Genomic DNA, 14,972 nt, shown 5'->3' on the forward strand with positions numbered 1-14,972 from the left:
GTATTTGTACCAACAATATTTTTGAATCATACTTTTGACCTCGCAGCGTTGCCTGATAAATTTACTCTTGTCTCATTTGTGTTAAAATAATGAAGGCATGTATCTTTAAGATGGATTAACAAGCTGGATAGTTAGCAATAGAAAAATTATGATATCCAATCTTTAAAAAACATTTAAGGATGCTTATTTCAGAGATTACTTACATTCGAGAATAATTAGTTGTAGTAATTGGACGGATTCCTTTCTAGCTTGGCTTACTTAAGGTTTTTTAGTGTATGCGAATTGTTACTGACAACATGTTTCAGAGTATCGTACATTTCGCACATAAAATCACCGCAGATAGAAATGCTATGAAAGATGAACCATACTGGATCCAGTAAGGTGACTAATAGCAATACGGAGAATTAAACGTTGAACTAGGAAGATTTAATTGTATACCCCAGGCTAATGAATGTGTGAAAATAAAAAGCTCATTTCAGTTCAGCTGGAAAATGGCTATTGTCGGAAAAGGCTGGTGTGACGTGACACTTTAACCACCACGTATCGTTCAAAAATAGTAATAATGGCTGTGACCAGAGGCTACCATTAGAGAAAAACATTTATTGTATCGAGCACACGCTAAATGTTTCCATCTCATGCTGGCCACTGAACATGTAAGCGTGATTGAAGAAATTTTCATTTTTCGTAATGCATTAGTTGCTATTACGAGAGCAAAAAACTTCTTCCTACATTGTTTACTTTAAAAATGTCATCGCTCGCCTTCAGTGCATTACAAGTCAATTGTGGCTATAGGTACAACATGATGATTCGGGTTGGGGCCGGATAATAGTGACACTACGTCATTACAAGTCAATTATGCCCATATGTACAACAGGATGATCCGGGTTGGGGCCAGATTATAGTGACACTACGTCATTACAAGTCAATTGTGCCTATAGGTACAACAGGATTATCCGGGTTGGGCCAGATAATAGTGACACTACGTCATTACAAGTCAATTGTGCCTATAGGTACAACAGGATTATCCGGGTTGGGGCCAGATTATAGTGACACTACGTCATTACAAGTCAATTGTGCCCATACGTACAAAATGAAGATCCGGTTTGGGGCCAGATAATAGTGACACTAAGAGCGATTACGTGAACAAGATGTTTATTGGCATTATGATTGAAAAATATAAAATTCTTACACCAAACTCGTGCGTATCTATATATTCCAACAATGGAATTAACACCAAACTCGTGCGTATCTATATATTCCAACAATGGAATTAACACCAAACTCGTGCGTATATATAAAATTCCAACAATTGAATTAACACCAAACTCGTGCGTATATAAAATTCCAACAATTGAATTAACACCAAACTCGTGCGTATATATAAATTCCAACAATGAAATTAACACCAAACTCGTGCGTATATATAAAAATCCAACAACTGAATTAACACCAAACTCGTGCGTATATATAAATTCCAACAATGGAATTAACACAAATATGCTCACCGAGTTAAATAATCGATATAAATAATGATTTTCAACTTTCAAACAAATAATGATCATGATTTTCACAATGATAATGACCCTCACTGAGTGACAACGACGGTTTTCTCTCAAATATCGATAATAATGGTTATTCGCTCAAATGGCGATAATGATGGCATTTATTCACGAATAGCGATAATGGTTAGTAACTCAAAAATGGGAGACAACTTATGGCGTCCAGTTGATAACCATAAGGTATCTTCAGTCCCTCCGCTGTTAAATGGTCAAGTAACCACCACGAATGGCCTGCCACTCCCAGACTGCCTAAAGATCCCGTGGACCCGTTTGTTCCATGCTGGCCGTTGACACCGGAGATTTGTTCCCTCAACGCGATATAACCACTATCTAACCCCAAACGAACGTCACCACCGACAGCAGTACACCAAGTCGCACGGAACCACTACTCAGCATTCAAACCAGCATCACGGCCTAGATCACACTTCGAACACATAGCTCTACAGCTAACATAGCACCCACGGCAAGTTGTTACGTTAGGGTATCTTTGAATCCACCAGGGGCCCCTATATTGTTAGGATAAATGTTACGACAATATATGACAAGGATATATGTGCGATTGACTTGAGAATGATCGATCTGATATCATAGATGTTAATTATGCAGTCGTTTCTTTTTTTTAAATCTTTTATAATTTAGATTAAAATATTTAGCAGATTGAACGCATACAGAATTAGGGAAAATCCAAAACATAAAGTGAATTTACGACATATAATGCTGTAAAATGTATTTTGTCGCATTGCAGTTAATGGCCGTAGCTTGACAATGTTAGAAGAAAACTCGCGTTTTCATTTGAGTTTTTCGAGTAGTGTTCATCCTAAATTATGACTGGTATCTACAATGTGAATATTTGTTTTCAGACTTGTCAACGTTGCCCTACACAATACAAACGTTGCAGTACACAATACAGTTGTATGTATGTATGTATGCATGTATGTATGTATGTATGTATTAGGACTTAACGAAACGTCAGCACAATAGCGGCTATTAAGGAACCCTTAAAAGCAAACGTCTAAGAGTATAAATATAAAGAATCTGAGAACAAAACTTTGCCAATCCTTTCCTTTCTGAGAAATTCAGAGGTCTGTACTAGATGATTGGTTTCACTTATATTGTTTCCTCTTGGTGTGACCATAATAGAGTCTTCCTCTTTGCAGTAAGAGAGGACTATCCACGAGGTCTGCCCAACACGGGTTACAGCGTCATACTTATCGTATGGAACGTTCTCGACCTTTTTCTGTATCATGCTATAAAAGCCTCAGATGAAACTATTGTCCATTTTGAACTGCCCTTAATTTCGTGTTTGTTATTGCGATATAATTTCATGAATTTGCAAGGACTAGATGATTTGTCATTACTAACAACAACGTAAACAATAATTTCTGGTTATTGAAGCCCAGCGATTTCTTCAAACTTTTCATTACAAATCTGCAGGAAAAGCACTAAAAATAAAAAGTGCGGTTTCATAGGTTTTTGAAAGGTCGACTGGAGGTCGTTTTTTCCCAGCATAAGACATGTTGTCAGAATTAGTTATTTGCACATTGAGCAAGAAGTTCGTCTGGCAAAAACGTACCAATATGAAAACAATCATCAGTATTCCCTCCACGTTTCTTTAGTTCATCGAGGTTGTTCATCTTGTCTTGGGTGTTCTGAAATCAACTTAAAATTAAAACTGTTGCATTAAGTGCAAGAATAATAGAGATTTTTTCTCTTCATTCATTTGTAATGAAATCGAGGAAAAAGCTATGACAAATCAGATTCGCTTTATTCTATATACTTGTGTGAGAAGAATAAGTAAGCATTGTACCCTTGTACTACAGCACAAGCTCTTATTTCCATCGTCCCCACACTTTAACCTAAACCCATGGGCTCAAAATCTCTCAATTTGCTTGATTTGTTTACTGTGTAAAACCGGCTTGGTGTATAATTTTAAAAGTTCCACTGAGTGCGGCCACCACCATCACCAATTAAAATAGAATAAAGGAACAGGAAAACAAGAGCAAAGAAATAATACCAAGAAGAGGAAACGATTAGCAAACCGCCAAGCCGTGAACAAAGGAATTGAACAGAACAAAGGAACTATCAAACAAAGGAACGATAGGAACACGTAACAGAAAACAAAGGAGAGACTTCTAGCGGAGGAGCAGACTGGGTTAGGACAAAAACTAAAGATAAGTCATCATTCAATGCTATACGCAATTTAAGTAGAAGAATGCAAACTAGGTCCAAACAAATGGCTCTATTCAATCCAAACACGCAAACACACAAACCACCAAACAACCCTATCAATAAATCAGTAAAAATATTGGATGTATCACAACTCCAAACAGCACCAATAAAGCATGTAAAACAAGCAAGATTAACGCAAGTAGTACCAACCACAGCAAACTCGAATTCAACCAACATCACACTGGGACCCCAAATTCTGGTCTCAAACACAGACCAAACAAACCACAAACCAGCAGACATAATTAACACCCCCACCCCACCAACAGAAACTACTAGAAATACAAAACTACACTCCAAGGAACAATATAAATACAATGCCAATACTATCGCCAATCCTCTTCAAGGTAGCGGAAAAACCAAACACAAATGAAGATATAGACACCACTATTCCAGACCTAACAAATGAATTTGACAGTAACCTACATACCTTAAACTCCCCACAATTAGACCACATAACCATAACCAGCACCCAAAATTCACCAAAAATGAAATAACCATTTCTAGAAGCAGGCAAACAAACCAACAACAGGAAATCAAGCAAACAACAATAAATCAAAACATTAGGAAAGAAACTAGACACTCAAGCCAAACTCCTGGACCATCCGGGATAATAACAGCAAGGGAACCACCAACCTATGGGAACAAATCCAATGAATTAGACACTACAAAACGACCCAGCAGTTTCACTAATATGGCAACCCAAAGACCCCAAACAACCCAAAACACATACCTAGGTAATGGCAAGGGCCCGCTAAAACCCCAAAACAACCCAAAAAAACCCACAAGTAAGGTTAACTCAAAACAGGAAATAAAACAACAACATAACCCCCAAAACAAAATGTACAGTTATCATTCCATCGAACACACCATATACATAAGCAGCAGGTGCAACAGAATTACTAGTCTAAGTACCAATATTATTATGACAGCACTGGCCAAAATTCACACTGGACAATTCAAATTAATAAGACCAAGGCGAAACTACCTCATTGTCCAATGCAGCACAATTCAACAAGTGGAACAATTCATCCAAATTGAAGCTATAGGCCCAATAAAGGTCAAAGTAGAGAGACACCATAGCACTCAGAGGAAATCACGAGTCACTTCGATCTCCAAACACAGTGAAACCACGACTAATCTGGCTGAACCCACTAAAACCACTATCTTTAAAAAAGTAATAGCACTAAACGGATACAACAAGGACATAAGCAATGAACTCCTACTTCATAAACTCACAGCAAATGGAACACAGACCACCAAAGTATATCGTCTTAAAAATCACAAGGGACAAGGAACAAACAAAGCAGTTATAGAGGCTATCGAGCCAATACCCTCAATAATAAAACTAGGACAGTCAGGAGTGTACCATAAGCTGGAAAACTACATAAATAGGCCAAGATTTTGCACCAAATGCCTGCAATGGGGACACTATGCCCTCAGATGTAGATTCAAACCAAGATGTAAGTACTGCGGAGGTCAACACAAAGGAGAATGCCACACAATTAAACAAAAATGTGCTAACTGTAAAGAAAACCATTATCCTAGATCGGCAGAATGCAGATTTGCAATAAAAGAAAAACACCTCACCTACCATTCTGCCAAAAGCATTATTTGTAAAAACAACCCCAACACACCAAAATCTACCTCTGAAACAATCAATGAGCACCAAAACTCTCCACGCAGAATCAGAAGGGAAAACATTGCACCACAAAACATACCCTCGAATCAGGAAACAAAAGAACCAAAAACTACAACCCACATTGTAACAAACCATGACCACCCTGATAACACTCCAGATACAAACAAAACTGTCACTCCAAACATCCCCAAATCTAACACACACCCCAACACAGAATTAATACTGGAAGTAATGAACCTAACAACACGAACCATAATGCAAGATCTCAGTAGCATAATGAGAACCCTCAAAACCATTTTCACCATACTAGCTGATTGGACCACAAGACTAACAGATAAAGACAACGTCAAAAATGAATAGTACAAAAAATAATAAAATCACCATCTGGCAATGGAACTGCAGAGGAATCTTTAAAAACCCATCAGAACTGCAGAACAAACTGAATAATACGCCCATAAAACCAGACGTAATCTGCCTACAGGAAACCCTCATGACACAAGAACACAAACGCCTGCCCAAACTACAAGGCTATACCCAGGGAATCTTTAAAAACAGACCCATGGGGCAGAAAGGGGGTGGACTAGCAATTTTTTTAATAGATACACTAATCTACTATGAAGTAATAGAAGTACCCCCTAACCTAAACATCAATAATAGCATCGAAATAATGTCAGTAATGATAAATATAGGAACCACAAACATTCAAATAATAAATGCATACGACCCAGGGGGTACCTTCTGCCCTACCAACCTAATCTCACTAAAGGCAATCACTAATAACAACAACAACAATCTAATGATCTGTGGCGACTTCAACGCACACAGTGAATTATGGGGAGGTAAAAAGAAAGATCAAAGAGGAAAAATGGTTGAAAAATGGATAACTGAGAACAATCTGGTCATCTTAAATGACGGGTCGAACACTAGATTAAACCATGAGGATGGAACTCTCTCAGCCATAGACCTAACCATCACTACCCCAAAATTGGCTCAGATCACAAATTGGTGGGTGGATCAGGAAGATGCGTTAGGATGTGACCATTTTCCCATCACAATCAATATTCAAACAAAAACTCAACACATTCCTAACGAAACCCCACCTAAATGGAGTACCAACAGGCAGACTGGGACCAATTCCAATTATTACTAGCTAGAGTAAATCCAGATAACTTAGAAAGCCCAAGTATTGACATGTATTATGATAACATAACAGACACAATTATAGAAGCAGTTAACCGATGCATACCAAAGACAACTAATATCCAAAATAAAAACCATGTACCATGGTTGACTAAACAGTGCACTATAGCACATAAAGACAAAAAAGGGCCTTAAATAAATATAAACGCACCAAAAATTCTATCTACTTCCAGCAATATAAAGATAAAGAGAAAGCACAAATACAAACTGTAAAAACTGCTAAAATTAATCTATGGCAAACCTTTTGCTCTAAGCTGAGTCTAAAATCAAACTCAGAACAAATATGGGACAAGATAAAAGCCATAAAAGGGAAAGCAACTACCTCAGCCCCAAAAATTAAAAATGCCATAACAAATAAAGATAAGGCAGACCTCCTAGCGAAGCATTTTTCGAACATGAGTAGCAACAATAATCACACCAAATCTTTCAAGAACACAAAAAACTAATGTAGGGAACCCAACCTCAAATGTTTCAAGACCAAGGAACAAAAGAATCTCACCTAAATAGCGACATCACAGTACATGAATGGAAGATAGGCCTACGATCCAAAAACGAAACATCCCATGGTAAGGATCAGTTAGGTTACATTATCTACAAAAAACTACCTATCAATATAACAATAGCCATAATCAAACTCTTTAATAGGATATGGGATAAAGGCCAACTACCCACCAAATGGAAACAGGCCATAGTAATACCAATCCCCAAGCTAGGTAAAGATCCCAACAACATAAATTCGTACCGACCCATCTCCCTTACAAACAATATTTGCAAAATAATGGAGACAATAATCGCAAATAGGTTAAAACACCACCTAGAAACCAATAACCTACTCTCCATAAATCAATGTGGCTTTCGGAACAAACGGTCCACAACTGACCAACTTCTCAGATTGGAAACAGACATCAAACTCGCTTTTAACGCACATAGGAAAACCGATCGCAACCTCATAGCGGTTTTTTTAGACCTAGAAAAAGCGTTCGACCTAGTGTGGACCAATGGACTAATGGCCAAATTAAACCAATTTGGAATAACTGGACGCTTGATCAACTGGATTGGCGATTTCCTCACAGGCCGGAAAATTACCACAAGAATAGGCAACACCCATTCGGAAGAATTTTCACTTGAAAATGGAACACCGCAAGGCAGTGTAATAAGTCAGTTACTATTTAACCTAATGGTAAACGACCTTGACCTCAATGTAGCCTCCACAAAAATAAACTTGTCACAATTTGCAGATGATAGTGGCATATGGAGGAATGAAAATCCTGCCAATAACACGGTAGTTAAAGAAATCCAGCAGAGCCTAGACAACATAGGGAGATGGGCGGACAAATGGGGTTTCAAAATATCTCATGAAAAAACTGTGGCAATCATATTCACCCCCAAACGAAATAACAACCTAGTCTATCCAAACTTCTATATACAAAATCAATTAATCAAATACGTAACAGTAGTAAAATTCCTAGGAATATTCTTTGACAACCACCTCACATGGAAACAGCACATTGAACAACTCACCCAGAATTGTAACAAAGATCTCAATTTACTCAGGAACATCACAGGGACTGACTGGGGATCCAACCAGGAAACCCTCCTCACGATATATAAAAGCCTAATTAGATCAAAACTGGATTACGGTTGCCAAGCATATAACTCGGCTAAGCAGCCTGTACTACAAAAACTTGACACTATCCAGAGAAAAGCCTTGCTATTATGCACAGGAACACTCCCCTCAACATCATTAGAAGAACTACAAACACTAACAGGAGAACTACCCTTAAAAATACGTAGGCAAGAACTGCTCCTCCGATACTCCATTCGATTAGATACCCACCCAGACAACCATCCCACCAAAATAGCTATAAATAAGTGTAAAGTTGTCTTCAAACCCAAAATCATACCTATCACACCAAGTGGCAAAGTAATCCTTGAACTAAGAGAAAAGATACCTCTACTAAAAAAACAGGTAACAAACAATACAGACCAGAACAAATCAACATGGTTACAAAAACCACCAAGGATTAACATTGAAGCTACCAAATTAGGCAATAAAGAAGGACAAGAAAACTTACTAAAACCTGTACTGGTAAACGAAATCAACCAAAAATACTCGGACTATGTTAAAATATATACCGATGGATCAAAAACAAACGACCCACCAAGAACAGCAGCAGCAATAGTCATCCCTGAATTCAATATACAAACGGGATCCAGATTACCTGACTATTGCTCCATTTACAACACTGAATTCTGGGCTATACTTGAATCACTACAATGGATCAAAGACAACCAAATACCTAAAGCAGACATTATAAGCGATTCCCTAAGCGTTATCAAATCGGTCCAAAATCGCAATACACACTGTAGGGAACAATTCCTCGACAGAGCATGCCAATTAATCGACGATATCACCACAGCACATCAATTAGTCGAGCTCATGTGGATACCGTCGCACATTGGAATCTCTGGCAACGAAACAGCAGACAAAGTTGCAAAAACCAAACTAGGAGATCAAAACTCTATCAAGCTTAACTATAGCTCTACAGAAGCAATAAGCTTCGCACAAACATATATAGACCAAACATGGCAAGATTTTTGGAACTCCTCCACAAAAGGTTAAAAGCACCATGAAACCCAAAAAACGTAGATAGGAACATACAGCTACCTAAGGGTACCTATTTAGAACAGAAAACCATAAACAAGATAATAGCTGGAAAAACTAAACTAGCAAGCAGTTTTGGAAGGTTTATAGGACCCAAACCAGCAACCATTAACTGCTTTAACTGCCACACCACCGAAGATCTACACCACGTATTCAATATATGCCCAAAATATCAACCCGCTCGGAAAATATTTATCAAAAACCAAAAAGAGATTGGATCACCACACACATACCCAGAGTTACTTATGGACTCTAATAAAAATAAACAATCAGCATATAAAAATATAGATCAATTCATAGACTCAGCAGGACTTAGGAACAAAATATAATTACTATCCCCACAAAACCAAAAGACCCAGTAACTAGCTAAATAAATTTAGAAGCCACCACATAAAAAACCATAACATATCATTCAATTTTATAAAAGTATTAATAAATAATTCACTTACGAAGCACCTATAAAAAACTAAGGAAACCGCAAAATCGGATGTCCTAGATGTCCTTAACGAACCGAGTAATCAGATAGGATTCCTGTCCTAGATGTCATTAACGAACCGTGTAATCGGCTAGGACTCCGGTCTCTTGCTAAATAAAGTATAAATAACATTCAATCTCTAAAAACATCAATTAATAAATAACTTAAAGAGGTAATATCTAAAAACTTATAAATAACATAACGTAGGAAACACACCCTAAACACCTCGACTAGTAATCCCATAATAACCTTGAAAATCTCTCTTCATACATGATATCTACTAAGAACCTCTATAAACAGCATAGAACATCCCCCTTCCTTTTAGAACATTTTGAAGAAAGAAAAAAAAAATCTCGAAAAATAAAAAAACAACAGGCAAATGCAACAAGAAACCAGCGATGTAAAGCAAGCAGGACCGTTCCCGAGCCCTCCTTCCCACTAATGACAGCCAACCATTCAACTGTAGGGACCTTTATGGACCCACAGATTGAGGCCAAACTATCAGGGTTCCTTGAATCCATAAAAGCCTGGGGGAGGTGGCACCATCCCCTTCCCAGGAACAACTAGCAGGCTGCGGTGCAGTCAGAAAAAAGTGGCACATGCACAATTGTGCGAACGCTACTATAATTAAACTCAACAACAACAACAGCGCTGATAAAATGTAGCGTCCTAGCCTGGATATGAAAACGCAAGCAGAAAAGAATTTTGTCTTCGCTTCTCAGTATCATTGGCATCATCTTGTCATTTCTTCAATAAAATGTTGACGATGTCATTGTCTGACTGGCCGGAAATTTAGAGGCATTTGTTTTTACGACAGTGGTCGCATTCTTTGCGATTCTCTGTACTCACTCGCAGACATCAGAGTAAAAGCTAGAAAGATAGGACAGCGCTGAACATTGTACTGGCAATTTCAAAGCGTGGAAACCAATTTGTTGCATGTCCTACCGAAATACCACCCACGATCTGCGCCGTTTTCTCAGCATCATAGTCTTTAGTTTCGTTCTATACTTGCACGTATTGCAAGGTACTGCCTTGTGCATTTGTTCCGACGGACATGTCTTTCGCAGGAGAGTCAAAGTTGACCTGTTTGTGTTTTGTTGGGTGAGGTTGGTGTGATGTTAAACTTTTATTCACATTTAACTTATTGCAAAAACATGTAAGTGACAATTTTTCTCCCTCGGCAGGAAACATGTTCCACCATACAACAGCTGGTTGTAAACGCTGACGTTACAACCGGTGGTCGCGCACCGAAAGAAAAAATTACTTAATTTTGTCAAAATGCCATCTCACTCTCTGCCATTCCGAGTAACAACTGTTTATAATATACTTCCACGTGACAAAAGGTGTCACGTACTTATCAACATTGTCAATCAACAAATCTGGTCTGAAACGGAATGCCAGCCCGTATATATATGTCGGGATTAAGCAATAGTTCGTGCAACTGCGGTTGGATCACCTGGAAATGATGTTGACAGAAGAATAAGCACCCAGTTATTCGCGTGAATAACGAGTCCTTAGGGAAGCCGTGTACTGTCTACTCTGAAAGTCACGCTGGTGTAAACTGAGTGATGACGACATCCAGAAACTCTCTGTACGCATATCAGACAAAGATATGTGCTGGTCATTTCGCTGGAGTTCACTATCACCCTTGAATTTATAGAAAAACGCAAAGAAGAAAAAGATACTTGCACACTATTTGTCTACCCAGCCTCGGCTTCTTTAGCATCAGCGCTGCTTGGGCCTTGAAGCCCCGTATAACATCGACCCAAATCCTGATACTCTTGGCCTCAAGGCTGTCAGAGTTAGCATGGCTAGCCCAAACATAGCAAAAGCGCCTCCTTAAAGTTTGTATACATTGTGGCCGACAGTATCACGTTTTGTAGCTGAATTTCATCAATACTTGTATCCCGTTAATATCGCTGGGCATCAACGCAAAAGTGTTTAAACGTTTGATGGTTTTACCTTCAGTAAAAACAAGGATACTATTACCGTCCTGACGCCAGATTCAAAACATTTCCATGGAAATCTTGGTGATTTGCAATCCTTGTAAACGGAGGCTTACATGACAGCAGTAATCAGTATCTCAATAAATTCTCCCACAAATGCGTTGCAGTTAACATTTCGTCCGTGTTTGTCAGAGCTAACATGGCCAGATACGGTGGAATGAGAAACTATGGCTAATTGAGAGTTCGTTGTCGGAACGGCAGCCAAAACGTTTGCCCTTGGGGGATCACGGACGCGATTGCTACTCCAATGACAACCTGGTATTTTCTGAACCACTATAAGCGATAATATTTCCTTCAATGTATATAGTACCTTTAATCACTCGTCTCAACGTCAGTTATTTTCGAACCCCGGCCGAGTCATACCAAAGACTTATAAAACTTGTGCTAACACTTAGGTAAATATATAGGCACGCCCTTTAATAATAAAGATATAAAATCTAACAAAGAATGCAGATTAATTATACATAACAACTATATTTGTCTAACCTATAAATTGCGTCTTAAGTATAATGTTCTCTTGCTATCAGTTTTATATAGAAATCTCATATACGTGTTTGGCGGAAACTGTTAGGTCCATACTTGAATCGTGCATAAGTTTCAATGAATTTTAATAGCTCTTGCAGGATTATATATTTAAAATTAGTATTGTCATCTTGGGTAATTTAGTTTTCCGTTTACATCTCATGGGAAGTATTGAAGCACACAGAGAGCTTGAAGTTTGCTCAGAATTATATGACAGGTTATTTCACAGACAGTTAGTCGCTTTAAACTTTGATTTGCTTTATACCTGAATTCATTTCTCAAATTAGAATGTATGTTAATAATCTAAAATATTTAAGTATCAATATTTTCTCTGTATGCCTAAGCCAATGAGGCACCATAAAGAATAATCTATTGAAATAAGACCAAAGGAACACCATTGCACAAACCTGGATTAATTAGAGAACGTATATAAACTAATGCGTCACTAGGCTGTGATCAAATCAAGCTACATCTGCATCAGTAATGGATGCAAAACGACTTAGCGTTTATGTTGCGTTCATGTGGAGTGTGGCATTGGCAAATGGTAGGGAGTACAAAGTAGGTAATCTTATCATTGAAAAGTGCTGCTACGATAGTTTCGCTTTTGAAACCTCTGCAAGTGCCATTAGTATTGCAATGGACAAGCTGAAAGAGGACGGCGTATTGCAGAATGATGATATCAGGTAAGGACGATTATACCTTATTCTACCTTTGCTTGTTTTTATTTAGATAATTGTTTCAAATTGTTAGCAGTTGATTTCTTCCTATCCCTTATATAGGCTTTTAAGGGAATTTAAGAAATCCCTCACTTTTGCTCTCACTTTAGTTACATTTTGTCATCCATCCATACATCTACAAGTCGATCTATCTGATTAACGTTCTAGGTATCTGCATCTATCTTTTTAATTAGATTGTTTGAAATGCATTGTTGCAAGCCATAAAGGAATATAATTATTACCGATAATAGTCTATACAATTCCGTGGATTTCTTTAGCTTGGAATGAAGAAATATGCTATTTCTAATTTGAGTTTGAGTCAAAGTATTGAATTTATTGACTAAATGTTTGAGTTAGGGGTGTTAGATGTTCTACATACAGCAATAGTAGCTATGCTGGGACACATAAACGTTCAGTCGACCGTTCGATTGAGTATCTCAGATGATGGAAGTAACGTCACGTTTGCTCCACCAGAACTCTAATTTACTCTTATGTTGGTCCGATGCAAGTTAATGTCGGTTGTACAAAATATAACATCACTTTTCCAAATCTGCTCTTGGTATATTTCCCATGCTATGGTAATGCCTTAGTTTACTTTATTCCTACAACAAAATATTCGTCTTTATGGCTACATCGCAAACAGGTAGCCATTTAAGCAGTTTCTAAAACTAGCTGAGTTTGAGTAGAGGTCTTGATATGAAGAAACAGTTCTAGTCATACACCTTTACGGTGTATTGATTTGAGCAATTTACTTCCGTAACTGCATTTCTTTACATTTGTTTTTACATTTCTGCATCTCCCATTTTACGATTACATGGTATTTAGCATCAACTGCTGTCCAAATTATACTAATCTTTTGGATATCAAAGCAATCTAAGGCAGCTTCGTCAACTGAATAGATACCTTTGAGATGCAACCTTTACAGAGGATCGGTAATTTTCCTTGCAAAGTTGAGTAAACAAGTGTTTTGCATATTTGCTTTAATTTATATTTGATTTCATTTAATTGTTTGTGTATTAGACTTAAATGTTTTATATTCCATTACATGTTATCGTAATGTAATTTTATTTGCTAGATTTGACTTTGATTTTATTCAATTACATGTTATTGTAATGTAATTTTATTTACTGGATTTGACATTGTCCAGAAATTTAATTCAGTCGTAATCAACTAATAATAGAAACTTTGTATCCAATGCTGACCTAGTTCCTGACCTTGATTCAGAACCAGTAATAGCTGTGGTAAAGAACTTTCTTTCTTTCTCAGAGTAAGATTTATAAAGTGAAATCGAGGCCATACTTGGAGTACATGACAAATAACATGCATAAATTGGGTCTCTCCAGAGGATTGACCCACATCCGGCATCTGTTTGGGTTTTTAGCTAGATTTATTATTGATGTTTTGAGAAAGAATAGTCATTAGTGCCTTAACACTTGAGACGTTAAAAAGACCAGATTTGGGCTAATTATTTTGTTTTCTTCAGTTTATTTGGATTTTAAGTTTGTTTTCCCTGGAAATACTAGTGCTCGAAATTAATTCTTGGACAGACATTTATCGAAATTTACAAAGATTTCAAACATTGGAATATTATTTTCTGTGATTCAACAAAGAAATATTGACACATCTGTACGACTCTGACCACAGTATATGTCTTCATCTTCCATTTTGGATTTCATCGGGACTCGAATTCAGATTCATCTGGGACTTTTTAATAATAGGACTTCTATTTTTAATTCTTGGATAATTTTGGATTTTGTTTGTAAAACCGTAAATTCTTTTGCTCATTTTTACCTTGTTTTTCTAGGCAAATAAATTATATGTTAAGTTTTATAAAGCTTGTTGTCTTCACTTTTTTCTTGTTTCGTTTTGTAAGAGCCTAAACTCGTAACAAATAAATTTGGGGTTGTTCGTCCCTGTGATATATGAATTTTGGCTAAAATATTTCAGAAAAAGTTCTTTGT

General features: G+C 37.4%; 1 protein-coding gene across 1 annotated transcript in view; it reads left to right on the plus strand.

Annotated features, from left to right (window-relative positions):
* Positions 1–12,778: 12,778 nt before the first annotated feature.
* LOC149775211 (atrial natriuretic peptide receptor 1-like) overlaps positions 12,779–14,972 on the plus strand; it is a 113,129-nt gene continuing 110,935 nt past the window's right edge. The window contains exon 1 of the mRNA XM_089944373.1: positions 12,779–12,978. Within this exon, the coding sequence (XP_089800499.1) occupies positions 12,779–12,978 (200 nt within the window). The remainder of the gene's footprint in view (positions 12,979–14,972) is intronic.

This window comes from Sinohyriopsis cumingii, chromosome 19 (assembly GCF_028554795.1).
Source record: "Sinohyriopsis cumingii isolate HCF-2022 chromosome 19, ASM2855479v2, whole genome shotgun sequence".
Classification (NCBI taxonomy): domain Eukaryota; kingdom Metazoa; phylum Mollusca; class Bivalvia; order Unionida; family Unionidae; genus Sinohyriopsis; species Sinohyriopsis cumingii.